Source organism: Bidens hawaiensis, unplaced genomic scaffold (genome assembly GCF_021521415.1).
Source record: "Bidens hawaiensis isolate Kalapana, Puna unplaced genomic scaffold, B.hawaiensis_p1.1 tig00055146_1, whole genome shotgun sequence".
Lineage (NCBI taxonomy): Eukaryota > Viridiplantae > Streptophyta > Magnoliopsida > Asterales > Asteraceae > Bidens > Bidens hawaiensis.
In genome coordinates, this window is record NW_027499957.1 from 37277 (window position 1) to 58342 (window position 21066).

At 37.1% G+C, this 21066-nt stretch overlaps 2 protein-coding genes across 3 annotated transcripts; one reads left to right on the forward strand and one right to left on the reverse strand.

The window, feature by feature from the left end:
- Positions 1-641: 641 nt before the first annotated feature.
- On the forward strand, positions 642-1354 carry LOC143600963 (putative RING-H2 finger protein ATL71). Its single transcript, XM_077078494.1, has one exon. It carries the CDS (start codon positions 697-699, stop codon positions 1270-1272), a length of 576 nt encoding a protein of 191 aa, XP_076934609.1. The 5' UTR covers positions 642-696; the 3' UTR covers positions 1273-1354.
- A 2222-nt stretch (positions 1355-3576) lies between these two features.
- Positions 3577-6967, reverse strand: LOC143600967 (dnaJ protein homolog). 2 transcript variants are annotated; one of them, XM_077078501.1, is made up of 7 exons: positions 6890-6967; positions 6576-6792; positions 5027-5198; positions 4792-4939; positions 4430-4706; positions 4149-4347; positions 3577-4056 (listed from the first exon to the last, which is right to left on the reverse strand). In XM_077078501.1, exons 2-7 carry the CDS (start codon positions 6723-6725, stop codon positions 3734-3736), a joined length of 1269 nt encoding a protein of 422 aa, XP_076934616.1. In that variant the 5' UTR covers positions 6726-6792; positions 6890-6967; the 3' UTR covers positions 3577-3733. The 2 variants fall into 2 exon arrangements, with proteins under 2 accessions (XP_076934616.1, XP_076934617.1); XM_077078502.1 differs by having other exon boundaries at positions 6576-6726; positions 6890-6906.
- Positions 6968-21066: the final 14099 nt, after the last annotated feature.

A 21066-nucleotide genomic window follows, 5' to 3' on the forward strand; every position in this document is an offset into this window, starting at 1 on the left:
TGCAGGTTATCAGAAGAACCATCTTCCAAGGGTCTAACCCCTCGTGGGAAACAGCTCTCCAACCCCTAGGTTACCAGTAACCTGCCCGGGGTCCGGTTAGTGTTTCTTCAAAAATAAAGTTTAAAATTCAACAAAGTTCTTAATTAAAAAACATTATAACTTTAGTCCAAATATTCATTCATCATCTTATTTATCTTCAAATTAAGTTTAGTTCATTCCTCATCATCTTGATAATCTTTATCATCATCAATCGGTTCGATTCGGTTTTTGTCGTTTTTTTAATGGATAACCGATTCGAAATCGAAAATTCGGTTGTTCAAAAAACAAAAATTTAACCGTCGTTAATGCTTCGGTACGGTTTTTTCGATTAATTCGGTTTTGGTTCGGTTTCCTGCTCACCCCATTATACATTTTTTATCCTTTTCTGATTTCTCTTTTCTAATTGAAATTCTTGTTACATTAATATTATGGAAATTTCTCATAATAACTTTTTATTGGTTAGAGATTCCAAATATATTCATCAAAATCGTTTTTTTCAGATTTGTCACTCTTCTAATGTACCGTCCCTAAAACTGTAACGATTCTAAAGGCCGGCCCTGCGTATATGTATATGTATATATTATGTATATTTTATGAAAATTATTAAAGGCCCATTCAACTCAAAGATAAAGACCTTGTCATGGCTTTCCTTCTGTCATGGCTTCCCCACTTTCTCCTCATCCACTCAACATGATCAAAACCACAATCCACGCCGGTGAGCCACCCATCTCCACCGGAGGAGAACCCGAACGACACGTCGCCTACGACGTAGGATTCGCTCTCATCGTCCTCCTCTTCATAATCATCCTCACCTACACTTCCTACATGTGTAACCGATACACACGCTCTAGATCACCACCACACCCATCCACCTCATTCCACACCACCACCGCGGACTCAGACACCGACGATTCCCACTCGATAACTCTCTCAACCGGTCTAGAAGACAATATTTTATCAAATTTCCCAACTTTTGTGTATTCTGAAGCCATGAAGCCTAGTAAAGTTAATAAGGGTCAGGATACATGTATTGAGACACATGTTAATATTAATAATTGTGACTCGGGTTGCCCGATTTGTTTAGGGGAGTATGAGTTAACCGATATTCTACGCTTGTTACCCGAATGTGGACATTGGTTTCATGTGGGGTGTATAGATATGTGGTTAAAGGTGCATGTAACATGTCCGGTGTGTCGAAATTCGCCTGTGCCGGTATCGACGGAGTTGACTTGACAAATTTAAGTGAAAGTTAACATGAGATACAAAGGTTATTGGTTTAGATTGTGTACTACACGTACTGTACGTTGTTTTTTTAACATATATTTATTGATTTTTATGTAGCAAAATGTTCCTACTTTGTATAACTATAAAATGTTCCTACTTTGTATAACTAGTGGCCAGTGGGCAAGTTGCATATCATGTTAATTAGGTAATCCTTTCGCTGCTTATCTGTCGGTTTTTTATTATTTTTATTTTTATTTTTTTATCAATTTAATAACTCTTATATACAAAGATTGAAATCTAATAGTTGCCCATATCCATGAGGGGCTTTTTAGAAATTATTATTATTACTCGTTTTATGTATCAACTATCTGATGCAGAATTATCTTTTTATTAGAATTACGATTTTTAATATCTTTTATTATTTTTTTTATGTTTATCTCATGTCTTAGTCTATGTATCTTTTTCGTTTAGTACAGATAGGGTATTAGGGTTTATTGTTTAGTCAGTTCTTCGTTTATTAAAAGAACATTGTACTTGAACCTTTGGTTCGTTTTACCGTCTTTGAATTATCACAAGTGTCTTGAACCGTTGATCGCTTCCGAAATGACTTCACTATCACTTAACAAAAACTTTTTAACCCGTGTTATCCCTCCATGTTTCTTGGTCTAATATCAATCAAAATATTTAAACTTGATATAGAATATATATATTACAATAAACCAAGGTAAAATATTTTAAATAATAATCAATTATTATATTAAACTTGATATAGAATATATATATTAAAATAAACCAAGGTAAAATATTTTAAATAATAATTAGTTATTATATTAAACTTGATATAGAATATATATTAAAATAAACTAAGGTAAAATATATTAAATAATAATTAATTATTATAATAGTTACACACATAAAATGTCATTTGAATAGGACTAAGTGGCTGTGGCTACCATATAAAGTCAAACAATAATATTTGTTATACTCATAAAATACCCACTTTCTATTTTGGGTTGCTTAAAAACGAGATAATATTCTTTTTCTAAGCTCCACCATGTGTTAATCCTTTTATTGGGTGGTAACACTTATACAAGCTACAAGCTATGTGAAAATCAGGAATATGATCATGTTAGACTAGAGTAGATAATAAATGGTTCACTTTAAACATGATCAACTAATACTTGGCGAGCATTTGCTCTATGATGTAACAGATTTTTATTTTGGTAAAATCAACATGATGCACGGCATACAGATCTTTATCATGGTAGATATACAACATATTTCCATCATGTCATAGTATATCCACAATACTGTTATGCAAAGTTTTTTTTTATTTTTTTTATTTTACTAGTAGACCCTGGCCATAAGCGAGAAGAGCTGGTTGGCTCTTGGGCATCCGGAAGCGCCACACGGAGTTAGAAGATAACTTTGTGACAATGTGGTATAAAAGCAGGTAGATCCTCGGATACGTTGGAACGTGTACACTCGCCAGATGAGCTTTAAAATGTCGAGCATAGTTACGCCATGGTGGTGGGAGAAGATCAAATATGGGGGCGCTTCGACGATGATTTTTGTAAGCCGCGAGGATGAATCGTGAATTCCACCCTAGTCCAATTTCAGTTGAAACCAGCCGCGTTCGTCTTCAAACCTACTGTCCAACAGTGACGTAACCAGGCTGAAGACTGCTACATCGGTTCCCATATGCCTAAAACTATTGATGAACTTCATCGCATAAAATTTCCAATGCACTACTGAACCAGCACGGCTGAAGATCACTGTTTGCTGAACTATTCTATTTCCTTACGGTAGTGAATCATTCTCAAATCTTACGGAGTGTAGATGCATTATCTTTTCAGTTGTGTGCAAGAGCATGCACGAGGACGTGCATAGTTGTGATGGTAGAGTGTCATTAGCTAACCATTCATCGCTATTTGCTGAAGTAATATTTTGACCGCTTGAGTTTGCTGAAGTATTATTCTGACCGCTTGAGTTTGCTGGATAGTTCAGGACTTCATCGGGAACAGAATCAACGGGATAAGGTGTACATGCCAAAACATTCTTGCATATCAAATGCAACAGCAGTTGCAGTTGTAGCCGCCCTTCTGATGAGTTCAACACCAGACAATAGGAAATGATGTTAAAAGGGTTATTTTATTTTTAATTTTCTTTAGTTTTAAATTTAAGAGTTTGCGTTTGGCAATTTCATTACTTGTTAATCACCACCAGTTGATCTGATCACATAATATTGGTTTGACCTGACTAAAGATATCTAGAGGGCCAACATAAAGCTTCTTAAAGGTTCTCATAACAGAGTTCTGAAATTCAGTCTATCATTCATACACCTTATAAGGTTCTCAAAACAGACACAAATTTAACAATATAAAGTATTACAGTTAAAACATTATTGTCCTGCCAAAACCTATCATAATGCCCAGACCAGATGAAGCCAAACCCCTTAACCATGATTCAATTACTGTTGTGCACACTGTACCCTTTGTGCTCCACCGTGCATGTCTTCATCTTCATCATAAGCTTCTTGAGCAGATTGTTGTTGCTTCCTTCTCATCTCCTCTTCAATGTTAACATCATGAAGAGTCGTCTCCTCACATTCATCCAGTTCCATATCTGTCATCTGCATCGAAGGCTTAGGTGGCAACACCGCCTCTAACGCCTTGCACTGCTCTGGTGACAATGACTCGGGGAACTCCACAGTGAAGTGAATATACAGCTTCCCCTTCATAAACGGCCTCTGGTACATCGGCATACCTTCATCATTTATCGCCTTGAATGAATCTACAAAATACAATTCACTTCAACCAATCATATCACCATTTCTTAAACATAAACAGTCTGGAATAATAAACTAACAAAACCGAAGAAAATACCTGGCTTCACAACCTCTCCAGGGTGAGATTTGATGAGAAGCTGTCTGTTATCCAAATGGGTTAAGATAAACTGGAACCCACATAGGGCCTCGGTCAAACTCAACGTATGCTCAACGAATAAGTCTTCGCCCTTTCGCTTAAACTTAGGGTGCTCCTTTTGTTGCAACACAAACACAATATCACCGGTAACAGTGTCGGGCTGCATAATTGCACAAACCAAGTTAAACACAGTTGCATCTTTGTAAACGTATACAGTAGAAAAAATATGATAAGAAGGTTACCGCTTCATCAGCCTCTCCAGGGAACGTGATCTTCTGTCCATTCTGCATACCCTTCTCCACATGTACTTCCAAAACCTTCTTCTCCTGGACAACTTTCTCACCCTTGCACTGTGTGCATCGGTCCTTATCATTAATGGTTTCTCCGGTACCCTTACATTCGTTACAAGGATGCTGCATTTGCTGGATCATTGATGGTCCAAGTTGTCTGATGGAAACTTTCATTCCAGAACCTTGACAGCCAGAACATTTCATTGAAGCACCGGACTTTGACCCCTTGCTGCAAATATGAAACTCGAGTAAACGAAACAAATATATGAAATCTTTTACTAGATACATATAAAAGAATGTGAGTAGTCACTCACCCTTTACACTTGGAGCAGATAACATTGCGTGAAAGAGATAGCTTCTTGGAAGTTCCATTGTAGAGATCCTCAAGAGAAACCTTGAGAGGATGAACAACATCTTCACCCCTTCGTTGCCTTCGTCCCCTGCTGCTACCGCCACCGCCACCTGGATACAAAGAGATATCATGTTAAATCAACATTAAACACAACTGTAGTAACATGTAAAGCAAAAGTGGATGAAGAATATGCTTACCACCAAAAGGACTGCCACCCCCACCAAAGAATGACTGGAAGATGTCAAAGGGGTCATGACCACCACCCCCACCACCCATTCCTTCCTTCAAAGCATCCTCACCATACTGATCGTATATCTCACGTTTCTCTGGATCACTCAGTACCTCATACGCTTGTGCAAGCTCTTTAAACTGAAAAATCAATAACATGTCAAAACTATAAATTTGAAGATTGATGTTCAATGAAAAACAAGTCATGTTCACAATTTATTGGCATACAATAACAAACTACAAAGAACCATCACTAACAACTATATGTATATCTACATAAAAAAACAATGACTTTACAGAGGTAGAGAGAATACCTTGGAATTCTAGAACACAGATCTTGCACATATTTTCTACAACTTACAGGTATAAAGAATCATGTTTCAAATGAGGTAAAATTTGCATGCTATTGATAATTAAGTGTTTGCCATGTCATTAGAATCAAGGATGCCTACATCATTGATAATTGAGCAACAGCCAAAGTAATCAAGCTTTTTATTCAAGAACACATGACAGCAATCGTATACTAGCTAAATTAGTTGATTTAGTTCGAATAAATCCTTATTTAGCAAGTTGTACGTAACTTCAGATCATATAAACAGCAGCAATTTTTTGAAAATTAACATTTGCCTACCAAAATTTATCATCAATCAAGAACACTTTCTTCTAATTAATCATCAACAACGAAACGCTTGAAGCTGATTTTCATCCAGTTACTAAATTGAATTAATCCACACGATTCAACTAACAACCCTTACAACAATATACGATTACATTCGGAAACCAACAAATTATAGGTTTACCAATAGTTGTTATTTGGTATAGTGGTTGTAGGGTTAGGTAGTGTAACCTTCGTATTCAAATCTTCCCTAAATTAGGAGACTTTATGGAAGTCGTCAACGTTGCTTGATGATGAAGGTAAATAGTTATCAGGAACACTTGGTAATGGAAACCCTACCTCATACGGCTTCATGTGGTAAACATCAATCAACGATGAAGAATGACAGAAAGAGACCGTTGGACTCCTCTGATATTAAAAACTCTAAAACCCTGGACACGACTAACGACCAAAAAAAGTTGCATCTACTCTTCGTCCGTTACGTTGCACATGTCGCATCCTAGGCTTAGGGTATCAACATCAAACGACTCCAACGGCATCTTTTCTTTATCACCAATCACAGCCGACGGCCACCAAACTTCATAGCCAGCGTATTTTAACCACAAAAAACCATAAGAGATAACGTTTTCATTAACAAGAGTCCCCGATAATCAATATTCTTCATTATTCAAAAAATTGATATCGACAATTTGTTCTTCAATAGTTACACAACTTCATTTACAACCGTTAGGTTTGATTAAATTAGGGCTACATTTAACAATTCGGTGGAATATAACCGGAAGATACGAAAACCGGCAAAAGCTAGGTTGCTCAACAGACTGAACTACTCCGATTAATAAAAATATTATAAAAGCAAAAGCACTAAACAGTAACCTAATGGTATTAATTAGGCAGCTTAATACCTTCTCAGGATCTCCACCTTTGTCAGGATGATTCTTAATAGCAGCCTTCCGGTAAGCCTTCTTCAGATCATCCTGTGATGCTGTCTTCGGGACCCCAAGGATCTCGTAATACTTGGTGTTATCACTCTTCTTCGGTGCTCTTCCAAACATCCTCTAATTCTAATTCTTCGATTAACAATATTATTATTATTATTATTATTATTATTCCAATACAAATCTATACAATTAATTAAACGCAATCGGATTAAAATCAGATCCAACAGATGAGATGAATCAAAATAATATTATTATTGTGTAATAATATGGAAACGTACCTGCGAAGAAACAGATCGGAGAACGCAAGGCTTGACTGGTGAAAGGAAAGAGGTGTTTGGAATTTGTGGGTAAATGTGGTAGTATAGTATACTTTGAGGAGGTTGAGATGGACGGCCCAGATTGGTTTGATCTGTGTGAACGCCGATATTAAAGAAGCCTCTAGAAGGCTTAGGCGTGTTGGTTTTTTTCTTTGACAAAATGTAAAACTAATTCTTTATCTTTACACGTTTTTTCAATGGTCGTCCTTTAATAAATTTAATGGCAAAAAACATTCCTTATATTTAAATACTTTATCAAGTTATATCCTTTGGTCCTAACCCCATTAGCCTTTTTCATATGGTTATGTGCATTGCACATGAGGATAGTTTTGTAATTTAACATAATTAATTAATAAATAATATTGAAAGAATAAATATATTAAACATGAAAAAAAACCATCTCTGTCTCTCTCACCCTCTCCAATCCATCCCCAGAATTCCAAAACCCCAAAATCAACGGCACCACCGTACTCAATACATCTCACCACCTACCCGCCACCAACAAGATTACCGCATCCCACCACCACGGACGGCCACCATAGGCATCTCAATCATCGTCGTCCTCTGCTAGCAACAGCCACCATAGATGACCACTTCATCTTCTTTTCCTAATCTAAGACCAAGAGTTTGATTAGGATTTTTAGGAGATAAATCGAGGGTCATAGACTGATAGTGACGCACAAATCTACCTTAGCTATTAGTCGAGCATCGTTTCCGGCAACCTCCAACACCATCGCCTGAAACCGCCGCCGCCATCAAATCAACCCATTCCTCCTCGACTAGATCTACAATAATCGAAAGTTCGAAACCCTAGATCTATGTTAGAACAAACCAAACTCCACCACAAAACCCTATTTTGAATCGATGGTAGTTTGTTGTATTCTGATTGTGGTGTCGGGTCGTTATTGTTAAAGGGTGTAGCGGCGGCGGTTATGGTGGTGGTTATTTGCTTGTTGAACTTTGTATTTACTCGATTATCCGGGAAAACTTTGATGCTTGTTCATAATTGGTTTTAAGAAATAAGAGTATTGATTGAAAGAAGATGTGGATACTGGATGGTGATGGTGGATGATTGGAGAGGGCGAGAGAGACAGAGATGGTTTTTTTTTTTGTGTTTAATATATTTATTCTTTCAATATTATTTATTAATTAATTATGTTAAATTATAAAACTACCCTCATGTGCAATGCACAAGACTATATTTAACGAAAAAAGTTAACGGGGTTAAGACCAAATGATATAACGTGATAGAGTTTTAAACATAAGGGATGTTTTCTGCCATTAGTTTGCTAAAGGACGACAATTAAAAAAACGTAAAAACATAAAGGACTAGTTTTGCTATTTTGTCTTTTTCTTTTTTATCAAACTCCCGTTTTGTTGTAGTTGTAGTGTAATTTACTTTATATATTTTTGTTTTTATTTATTTAGTTATTAATATAGATAAAGCTTACACTTTAGAATCTCTTTAAAATATATTCTCACGTCATCTCTACTGGCCTTTTAAACGACTCAATCGTTCATGTATTCTTCGTTCATTTATATTCATAAACGTTTATCTTTATAAATAACTAGTTTATGTTATCAACAAACATAAATTACAACAAGCACGTATTCATTTTCTTAGCGAACAAATATGAACAAGAAAAGTGTGTTTGTTTAATTGTCCATATTTTTCTGTTTGTTCTGTTAAAAATGAATGAATATGAGTATTACTCCGTTTATGCTCGTCTACAGGCAGTGTTGCAGACTTGCAGGATCCCGACTAGGCCTCGATTAATCGCTAGTCTTCAACCCACCGATTAATTTTGGGCTAGTCTACCAATTAATTGGTCAATGGTCAATCCGGCCAAAATCACGTTTAATCGGACTTAGTTAGCGTTTCCCGGCGAGGTTCCAGACAAAATCAACGGTTTTCGACGGGATTTCGGCCAAAATGTATGTGTGTATATATAAAACTGAAAATTACATATAAAAATGTGTGTTTGTGCGTGCGCGCGTATGTAACTAAAAATTATACATTAAAGTTTAATCCGATTAATCACCGGTTCACACCTTGTTGCCCAACTAGTGACTTGATATTTCTACAACACTGTTTACATGTCTAATTTTTGCTCATCTATGTTCGGGCTTTACCCGAATCACACAATCCATGTTTAAATGTGTTTTACTAAAAAAGACCTCTCCTCCCTCTTTGTTCTACATGAATAAAAACATACCAAAAATGAGTTTCTGTGATGGTCTTGTTGCATGAGGTAGCATTGAGTGGCGTCATCATTCGCTTATTTACCATTTTTGGTAAAGGATGAGTAAAAAATGGAGTGGGTTGGTACATTTGTTTTTTTGTTATATTTTGCCCCTTCTTCTATAACTTGAAAAATAAGTTAAAAAGTTTAAGAAACTTGTAAAAATTAGACAAAGTGGGTTAAAGAAAGTTTGGTTAAGGATAAAAAAAATGGCTTGGTTGAAATAACGTGCCAAAAGGGAGGTAAATTCAATTATTGATGTTAATAGATGGTTCAATAGATAAGAATAAATAAAGTTTGGTTAAGACATAATGTTGATCAAAGATAGGTCAACTTAAGATTTAATTTGGTTATTATTATGTGTATTGGTGTATTGGGTATTTGGGTTGACCTTTAATGGTCGTTAAAGAAGATCGATTATATTCCTTCCTCTTGACATTATTGACAATCAAGTTAGGATTATTGAACCTAGTTCTTTATATTGAGTTAGACTCCATAAGCTTTTGAAAATCTAGTTTGATGACATGTTAAGAGTAATAGAAGCCAATTAATTTGATATCTATAACCACACGCTATAAACTCTTTTCATAACACAACCCAGTTTGTAAAACAAGTTTTTAAAAGCTATATTTTGTTAGAACTACATTTGTAGTTATAGTTTTTTTATATGTGGGTTTATTACGTTTATAATACACACACACACACACACACACACATATATATATATATATATATATATATGTATGAGAGAGAGAGAGAGAGGGTGGCTCCACTTCCCCGCCCGCCCCAAGTTTATATAAGCAAACCTCACACACAAACTTCAACAGCAAAGTTTCCCCACAACACTCCATCCTTTGCATCCTCGTCCATCCCGTGCCACGTCACTCGGACGAGCATCCACAAACCTTGCGTTTAAAGTTTATTTGTTTAAATAGCTTACCTTTCACGTACATTGGATTCTATATCACTATTGTTGTTTTTTGTGTGTATGCTTCTTTACATATACAACATACACGCGGGTTTATATTTCTGGTTGAACGAAGAAGAAACAACAATGATTTGATACGCGAGATTCTAACTAAATGCAAGATTTTTGGGGTGTTGTTAAGTTATTAGTGATAGAAAAACGAATAATCTTGAGGGCTTTTATTTGTTCTTATTATAAAAAGACATGTAGCTAGCATAGGTACTTGGTTATTGAGTTATCTAACCCCATTGAATGTAGTGAATCCTTGCATTGGTGTGCCGAGATTCTGAGGATTTTTTTTATGTAAGATGGTAAATCCTTTTTCTTATGACTAAAGATTGATGAAATGCAGATTACCCGAAGTCCAGAGGGTTCATTTTAAGTACAGAGGTGATGTAGGGTAGCTAATCCATACATCCAGATTGTGAATGGAGTGTGGGCAAATCACACCGATCATTCACCAGATAACAGATATTATAACAGATTCCTAGGATCGATCCATACACCTCTGAACAGAACAGAACAGACAGTCCGAAGATTAAACAGAAACAGAGACGCCGTGAACTCAACCCACCGTCACGGAAGGTGCCACATCATTCTATGCCACAATGATGGGTCTGTGGTCCCCACAGAGAAGGGTTTCGACTTGGGTAACAAAATACATGTACGATATAAACATAATAGCAAACTTGTAATTATTCGAAACATATAACTTGTAAGCATTTATAAACTTGCAAACTCGTAACATAATATATAAACAATCAGAACATGCAAACTTGTAAACATCTAAGTTCGTATACTTGTAGATTCGTAACTTGTAAACACGTAAACATGTAATCCCGTAAACCATGTTGACGTGTAAACTTGTAAACTCATAAACAAGTAACTCATAAACACATGAAACTCATAAACAGGTAAAGTTTCAGAACGTGTAGACTCATAAACATGTAGGTTCGTAAACATGTAAACTCGTAAGCATGTAATCCCGTAAACCATGCCGACGGGTAAACTCGTAAACTCATACACATGTAACTCACAAACATGCATGCAAACTCGTAAACATGTATAAACATATTTCATAAATCATTTTCTATTAATAACATATGTGAAACGTTTTCTAAAAACATATTCAAAACGGAAGGTTGATGAGTAAATATATATAAATATGGAATCAGATGCCCGAAGGTCAAACGGCACGTATCAAATGAAAGGGGTATAGACTATCCGTACCTTAGGCGGTGACCACAAAAGTGAGGATAGCAAATTACGTCTAGATGATCACAATATCCTACAATTTTAGTTGTATTTAAAATTCACACATTAGATTCATATATTTCATATATTTATTTGTTGGTTTTCCGGCAACTACTAAGAGTTTATAAACTTGATTGTCCCTTAATGATTCAATATGAATTACTGATCACCAAGAATGAAATCTTTTGTTTTATTTTTGAAGTTGTATTTATAATACTATACATTATAAAACATTGCTTGCATAGAATAAATATCACTATTAATTATTAAAACCTTCTTGTTTTGTATTTATATTTATTAAAATGTGACTGTTTTAGTCAACATTATTATTATTTATAAAACAAATCTGCTTATCATAACGATTAATTATATCACTTGCATCTTGATCATTTATTATAAAATATAATTGATTTAAGTTAACAAGAATAATAACATATTCATAATTATAATGAAAATAAGGAGCACAGTATGATTCAACATGTGGTTTATTTAGTTAAAGTAAAACTATATTAATGACTTTTAGTAAAGTGATAGTAAGAAATAATAATTAAACAATGCCATCTTCATCCCTTGCAAACAACAGTTAGCCGGAAAGTCCATTAACTTGTGTTCCCAGTTATGTGACGATATAAACGAGTATTGAGGCTTATATTATACAAAGGAAGTGCAGGAGTCAAAGGTTTAACTTACGTGCTAGGTCGACACAGAGCGTACACAAGCGAGTCACGACTATATCGGAATCGTCCACGCCGGTCCAGAAGTGATACGGAGTTTTTGTTTTAGTGTATAAGGGGTTAGTCGGGGTGATCTCCGGGATATAATAGGTCATTGGAGACAACATGGTTAAGTGTTGCTTGTTAGGTATTACGTGTACGCGGCTGACCCGAAAGGAATCGGATAGGGCGACAGAAATCAATACAATACAACGGCTCGGGCCTTAAGAACTTAACGGTATTTCTAATTGATTTCTAAAACGGACAATAATATAAAACGGGCCACTAAAGTTGAGTGGGTGGCCAGCCCATTCAACCCTTCTAGTCTTCAACTGCCCAACCCAAGACGGGCCGGGGCTACACCCGTATTAAACCCAACAATCTCCCACTTGGAGCCTCGGAACGTCTTCACTTGCTCCACCTGTAAACACACCAGTACTTGTAATCTTTTGTCTTCAATATAAACCATGTCTTCTACCTGTTCGTCGCCACCTCCTCAACACTATTCCTGGAGACCAACTGAAGCTACACATAGCTTCAGTTTGTCCAAGGTCACAACCTTGGTAAACATATCCGCCGGATTCCTGTCTCCCCTAATGTTGTCCAACCGAATAGTCCCATCACTGACTAAACCCCGAATGTAATGATAACGCATATGAATGTGCTTTGTTTTACCATGATACACAGGATTCTTGGCTAATTTCACAGCACTTTCATTATCGCAGTACAATGGATAATCTGTTTGTTCCCTGCCTAACTCCTCTAAGAAAGTCCTCAACCAAACAAGCTCTTTACTCGCTTCAGCAGCTGCCATATACTCAGCTTCTGTGGTTGAGAGTGCTACACTCTTTTGCAGTCTAGACTTCCAACAGATTGCAGTATCCCCCATAGTGAACACATATCCCGTAGTACTCTTATAAGTCTCCTTACATCCGCCCAAGTCAGCATATGAAAACCCTTTAAGAATTGCATTCTTGCCTTTAAAGCATAACGCCATCTTTGAAGTTCCCTTTAGGTACCTAAGCAGCCACTTCACTGCTTCCCAATGTGCTTTCCCTGGATTTGACATGAACCTGCTAATAACTCCCACTGCGTGAGCGATATCAGGTCTCGTGCATACCATTGCATACATAAGACTACCCACTGCAGATGCATAAGGAATCTTTGCCATATCTGCCTTTTCTCCATCAGTACTAGGAGACTGATCCTTAGAAAGTTTAATATGACTACCCATAGGTGTACTTCGAGTAGCGGTTTTCTCATCGCTTATGTTAAACTTCTCTAAAATCTTCCATATGTATTTCTCCTGAGATAAAGTTAGAGAACTGTCCTTCTTGTTTCTGGTGATGCTCATGCCAAGAATTTGCTTGGCTGGACCTAAATCTTTCATTTCAAATTCTTCAGACATCTGTCGCTCCAACTTATTAATCTCTGACATGTCTGAATCGGCAATCAACATATCATCTACATACAACAGTAGAATGATATAAGAACTGGCGAATTTCTTGAGATAACAACAGTGGTCCATCTCACATCTTTTATATCCATTCCTGCCCATAAAATCATCAAACTTGATATACCACTGCCTGGGCGCCTGCTTCAACCCATAAAGACTCTTCTTTAACTTGCACACCATGCTTTCTTTACCAACTGTTTGAAACCCCTCTGGCTGTGCCATGTAGATATCCTCCTCAAGGTCACCATGCAGAAAAGCTGTCTTCACATCCAACTGCTCCAGATGTAAGTTTTCTGCAGCCACAATACTAAGCACCAGTCTGATTGTAGTCATTTTTACCACAAAGGAAAATATCTCATTATAATCAACCCTATGCTTTTGTTGGAACCCTTTCACTACCAATCGTGCTTTGTATCTCTTTGTATCATCACTTTCATCCTTGATCCTGAATACCCATCGGTTCTGAAGAGCTTTCTTCCCGGCCGGAAGCTTTGTAAGAACCCAAGTCTCGTTCTTGTTAAGTGAATCCATCTCTTCTCTCATCGCTTTCTCCCACTGAGACGAGTCTTTCAAGCTCATTACTTCAGAGTAACACTGTGGTTCACCATTCTCTGTCAGTAGAAGGTAATTAACAGAAGGAGAATATCTCTTAGGAGGTCTAATGGTTCTGGAAGACCTCCTAACCTCTAGCTGAGGTGTAATCATTTCTTGTTCTAGTGGAGACTGTTCAGTATTAGGCTCTGAACTCCCACTGTCAGAGAAATCCTCAAATTCATCTGCATTTTCTTCCAAAACCTCTTCTGATGTTTCGGAGCTCTGACTATCAACCTTCTCACTTGAATCTTCAAACTCTACATGTTCTTTATCAACTTCTTGTGTGAATGACTTTCTATCTTTGTAAAGTCTTGCTTCATTAAAAACCGGATCACGAGCCCGACATACCTTTCTGGCCTCTGGATCCCAAAGCCTATAGCCCATCTTTGCGTCTCCATAGCCTATAAAAGTACACTTCTTCGCCTTAGGGTCAAGCTTGTCCCTCTCAGTATCTTTTATCCCAATGTAAGCATCACAACCGAACACTTTAAGATGTTTGAATTTAACCTCTTTTCTACTCCATACTTCCTCTGGAAATCTGAATCCAAGAAGAACTGACGGTCCTCTATTTATAAGATATGCAACAGTGTTGACTGCATCTGCCCAGAAGGTCTTTGGAAGCCCTGCATTTAACCTCATTGCCCTAGCTCTTTCATTCAGTGTCCTATTAATTCTTTCGGCTACTCCATTCTGCTGTGGCGTACCGGGAACGGTATTAATCATCTTTATACCCCTCTCAGCACAGTAATTAACGAATTCCTTGCTGATGTACTCCCCACCATTGTCAGACTTTAAACACTTCACTTTCAGATTCGTTTCCATCTCCACGGCTGCCCTCCATTTCTTAAAAATCTCAAATACCTCGAACTTGTTTTTGAGAAAATAGACCCATAGCTTCCGTGTAGCGTCATCAATGAAAGTAACGTAGTAGTTGGAGCCTCCTAATGATGATACTGGTGTTGGTCCATACACATCAGTATGAACGAGCTCAAGTTTCTTTGCTTTAAGTGTTTTTCCTGATTTTATGAAGGTGACCCGTTTCTTCTTGCCAAGCACACAAGGTTCACAGAACCCTGTATCAAGTTCCACCTTTTTCAAATCAGGGAATTTTCCTTTCTCTGCCAGTATCTTCAAACCTTTCTCAGTCATGTGGCCGAGTCGTTGATGCCACAAACATGATGGACTCGGTCCACTAGCCACTGAATTCACCTCTCCCCCTGAGATTTCTGCCATGTACAACGTACCCTTTTTCTTCCCGCGAGCAATTACCAAGTTACCTTTTATGACCTTCCATTGCCCTCCTCTGAAAGTAACACTATAACCTTCAACATCAAGCTGCCCAATAGAAATCAGCATCTTCCTTAACCCAGGAATTATTCTGACATCTTTCAGAGTCCATGTAGTTCCTAAAGAAGTCTTCAAGTCGATATCCCCCATCCCGGTAATATCTAGAGCCTCATTATTCGCCAAACGGACTTTACCAAAGTTTCCTGTTCTAACATTCATTAGACTCTTTGTGCTAAACGTGGCATGGAAAGACGCACCAGAGTCCATGATCCAAGACTCAACTGTGTTCTCAACACAACAGACTAGGGCTTCATCATTTGAAACTTCATTTGTAGCAGCATTTACTTCCGAAGTAGATTTTACTTCCTTTTTCTGTTGAGGTGCTGGAGGGTTGGTACATTGACTTCTGAAATGCCCATTCTCCTGGCAATTCCAGCAGGTAATATCTTTTCTTGGTCTAGACTTGCTTCTTTTCTTAGATTTTGATCTACCCCTGTTGCCTCCTTTGTTCTTGCTTCTCCCTCTACCTTCAGCACTTAGCAAAGTGCTTGATGATTCTCCATTATTCCTCCTTCTAGAATCTTCATTCAAAATCAGGTCACGAACTTTGTTGAAAGTCAAGGCATCCGAACCAACTGAACTGGTGACTGCAGTGATTGTTCCTGACCAGCTGTCAGGTAATGAAGACAAAAGTAGGCAAGCTTGCAATTCATCATCAATCTTGAACTTCACCGATAATAAACGTCTCAGGTGAGAATTGAAGGTGTATATGTGTTCGGTAACAGAACCTCCCTCTTTCATGTGTGTGTTTACCAACTCCCGGATTAGGAACACCTTATTTGCAGATGATGGCTTCTCATACATGTTTGACAACGCCTCCATGATTCCACGCGCTGTGGTTTCGTCTAAGATGTTGTACGCCACGTTCATAGACAAGGCAAGCCTAATTGTTGACTTCGCCTTCTTGTCAATAGCTTTCCACTCATCTGTAATCTTTTCTGGCGGTTCCTCCAAAGCCACATCTAGATCTTTCTGTATTAACAAATCCGTGATTTGCATCTTCCACCATCCAAAGTTTTGTCCATCGAACTTCTCGATTTTCGTTTTACCCTCATCAGCCATAATACCGGAGATCAAAGAGTGAGAGCCAACACTGGCTCTGATACCACTTGTTAGGTATTACGTGTACGCGGCTGACCCGAAAGGAATCGGATAGGGCGACAGAAATCAATACAATACAACGGCTCGGGCCTTAAGAACTTAACGGTATTTCTAATTGATTTCTAAAACGGACAATAATATAAAACGGGCCACTAAAGTTGAGTGGGTGGCCAGCCCATTCAACCCTTCTAGTCTTCAACTGCCCAACCCAAGACGGGCCGGGGCTACACCCGTATTAAACCCAACATTGCTAATGTGTGGGGTTAGATCATTTTATAAGAGTGGTTTATTGAGCCCAAAATATCTTGGGAGACCATTATAATTATTGAAGGTATGGTCATTCAGACCATCATTACTTTTCTTTGCTTAAGAAGATGGAGAATAAATTTTTGAAGTATTGAATCATGGAAATACGAAGGTTTGAATAATGGAAATGCACATATTTCATAAAGGTTTTCTGAAATTTTGGTGAAGGAAACTTGATAGGGTCAAGATGAAAGATTGTGTCTTGTCCAATCAATTATATTATAATTATTATTATTATTATTAACTTTACGTTGAATGTAAAGTTTAAACATAAATCAGTTTAGTTTTTTTTTTCCTACGATTATGATTATTATTATTTTATATTTATTTTAGTTATTATTTATTTAAACTAATATATACATATCGTATTGTTATGCTACTAAACTATATTACAACTTATTATATAACACAACTTTATTTATTTAATTGAAATTATAATTTGTGTTTTAATTATATATATGTATTTTTATTATTATTAAACATAGCCTTATATTCTTTGGTCTCATCTAAGGGTGTGCACGGTTCGGTTCGGTTATTAGTAATAACCCAACCTAAACGATCGGTTATCGGTTCGGTTTGGTTAATTTCGGTTAATAACCATTTTCAAACTTAAGCTAAAATTTTGTTTAAAAATACATGAATTAAATGCATAACCACATGAAATGAAGGTATAAATATATGAAATTGAGATGTATATGAAATGAAGATATAAATACACGAAAATGATAGTATTAAACTATTAATACATATAATACATGAAATAGAGTGGGAAAAGGCTTGAAAATATTAAAAAGTGAAGAGTTCGGTTCGGTTCGGTTAATTACGGTTAATTCGGTTTTCGGTTATATCGGTTCGGTTTTGTCGGTTTTCGGTTAGGTTTCGGTTAACAATTCGGTTATTACTCACCCATAAAAGACTCTCGTCTAAAATATGAAAGCAAAATAGCCTTCAACGTATGTATTTTTATAATAACGTTGTTTATGAGCTATATATTAATGTTTTCATACTTACCAAAGTCAACTTGCTTGGTTTTTTTTTTTAATAAGTGGTCATAAGTTTATAAGTTTGATTTTTGTTTGTGATAAAAATATCATGAATAATTCATGTAGTTTATCAAGTGGACATTCGGGTGAATTTCTTTGAAATTGATGGTTGACTAGGTCACTAGCATTGTATGTAATCACGGGCGAGAGTGGTCTTTTACCAATTGATCTATTTGGGTGGACGGACTTTGTTGGTCATTCAAAAAATAAAAATCAATGTTTTCATACATGGTTAAGAATGATATTAGTTCGTGGATGTGTGTTTAACCGAGTTAATTTCTGCGTTTACGTGTTGAATTTTTATTAAATTTAACATATATTTCATCTAATCAACAGTCGAACAACCTATTTTCAGCTTGTATTTGTCTTGAAAGTAACGCTAGCATAATCATACATGTTTACTAAACGTCATTGTACGAGTCCACAATTACTACACAGAATGAACCTTGGTTTCATGAACTAGCCTTATAGTAATAGGACTCTCAGTTATTGTACGCAAACGTAATTGAGGTTCTTCCAACGGTTATTGAAATGGCACAAGCCGGGCTAGGTAACCATCGGCAACAACACGGTTGTTCTTGCTTTCTCATTTCATAGATTACCATATATGACAAGTATTTAAATCCAAAAACATATTTTGATGTTATTTTCTTTGAATTTGAAAAGTATTTCATTGGAAATGAATTAATAGTATACTCATAATTCTATAGATCCTAAAAACCACTTCAAACTTTCAACTCTATATAAGACACGAGGAAAAGAAAATAAATTGATGAACTAGACGGACATGAGCGAAGTGTGATCTACAAATTGACCCAAACTCTAGGCCCATGTGGCCATGCTTGGAAATTGGTATTGGATAATCAAAGTGGATAAGTGGGAATGGAATCATATATCATTATTCCATACGAAATTGGTATTGGATAACCATATGTAGTCATAACTCTTCACCCCCAAATATTATGCGTCACGTGACGTCCAGTCACTTTTACACTTTTTATTTTTCTTTTAATTTTTAATAAGAATAATCAAATAACAACAATATCTTATTAAATAAATATTACATGAAAATATAAAAAAAAACTATTCGTCGTTGTTGTCGTCGTCTTCGCCCTCGTCGTCTTCGCCCTCTTCGTCTTCGTCGTTTTCATCGTCTTCGCCATCGTCATCGTTGACTTCATCATCGTCTTCATTGTTGCCCTCGTTTTGATCATCGTTTTCACCAAGCAGAGGCTGATACATCCAAAGATGTTGGACCAAATCCTCCTTTAGTGCGTTATGTCTCTCTCTTGACCGCACGGAATCCGAGTTTTCGAGTCGTTGCTCCATACTTGCTGGAGTCCGTGGTGGATCCGGGTCCGGTATGAAAGTTGAACATATTGCTCTTCCCTCGTCCTCGATGATCATGTTATGCATTATGATACACGCATACATAGCACATCTCATTCTTTCTAAAGACCACAGACGACAAGGATTTTCAACATTATGCCATCGTTGTTGAAGAACACCAAAACACCTCTCGATATCCTTTCTCGCAGACTCTTGCACTTTCTTAAAATAATGTCTTTTTTCATCCATCAGGTCTCTGAATGTTTTAACGATTATTGCGAACTCTGGATATATTCCATCACCCAGATAGTACCCATGATGGTAAAAGTTATCGTTAGCCCAAAACGAAGCGACGAGAACGGTCCCATATATGTAACTCTCCATCACAGGAGACTGCTATAAAACGGTTATGTCATTGTTGGAACCGGGAAGACCAAAAAATGCCGACCAAATCCAAATGTCGTATGAAGCGATCGCTTGAAGGCTGACCGTTGGTCCCTTTTGGTCACCTCGTGTGAATTGACATCGCCATGCAGTTGGACAATTAGCCCATTCCCAATGCATGCAGTCTACACTCCCTATCATGCTGGGGAAACCATGCACCCTTGTATGTGCCTCGTAAAGACGTTGTAGATCGTTAAAGTTGGGCTCTCTCAGATAATGTGGTCCATATAGTTTCAATATTCCTATATTTTACAAAACTTTTATAAAATAAATGATCACAGTAAACAAGTGATAAACTATTTAAAAAAAACAAAACGTGCCGTAACAAAAATACTCCAAGGTGTCCCGAGTTGTTTTTTCGGCCATCTTCAAATACTCGTCGTTGATGTCGGTCGTGTTTCCGTAGGTGAGCACACGTACGGCTGACGTAACCTTCTGAATAGCCGTGAATCCTAGCGTCCCTCGAGTGTCAGGCTTTTGCTGAAAGTAATCAAACTCACGCTCCAAATCATTGGTGATGCGCATAAATAAATTTTTAGACATCTGAAAACGACGCTTAAAGGTCTTCGGGTTCTTGTATCTCGGCGAGTCGCAGAAGTAATCCGCCATCAACCGGTTGTTGGCTTCGATACGATCTCGTTAGATATATGCTCTTTCTGAAACGGGGGTGGTGGAGAGCTAATCGTACTCGTAACGGAACTCATATACTTTGTCGCGAGCATAATCGCACTCGTAACCGCCTGTTCCTCCTCCACGTCCTCGGCTTGTTGGTCGGAGCCCGGAAAACTGTTTATATATAGATGGAGGATCCATATATAGTGAATTTTGTGTAAGGAATTATAGAGTTGAAAGAGAATTTTTATAAATTTGATGAGTTTTGATTGGGGATGAAATGGTTTAATGTATAGGAAATAATTTTTTTTTTATTCTCCAACGGTAACATGCAACGGTCATGTCCTTGAATTTCGTGTCATTCCTAGCGTTTTACATACAACGCAGATAAAAAAAATAATACATAACGTAGGGGGGGCGGTGTACCCCCGCGTTTTCCTCCAAAACGTTGGTGGCAAAGCTACCACTACGAACGGTCTTAGTGTAATTTTTATAAAAATCGTGTCACGTGTAAATAAATCATTTCAATATATACCTATGCTCCACCCTAACATTCCGTACACCCGGTTCATGTATGCAATCCTATGTAGGCATTTTTCCTATTCAATACAACTTCTCCTGTTACAACACAGCATACAACACTGAGCACATTACTAGTCATTACAATCGAATCCCTTATTTTTTCTCTTCGAATGTCTTCCTTTCTCCCTTGCAAGTTCTCCTTTTATA

Coding starts and splice junctions, on each gene's coding strand:
- LOC143600967 (XM_077078501.1), bottom strand. CDS start 6,725: ATGTTTGGAAGAGCACCGAAGAAGAGTGATAACACCAAGTATTACGAG. Junction 5,199..6,575: donor AAGGTGGAGATCCTGAGAAG/GTATTAAGCTGC, acceptor TTGATTTTTCAG/TTTAAAGAGCTTGCACAAGC. Junction 4,707..4,791: donor ATCTGCTCCAAGTGTAAAGG/GTGAGTGACTAC, acceptor TCATATTTGCAG/CAAGGGGTCAAAGTCCGGTG.
- LOC143600963 (XM_077078494.1), top strand. CDS start 697: ATGGCTTCCCCACTTTCTCCTCATCCACTCAACATGATCAAAACCACA.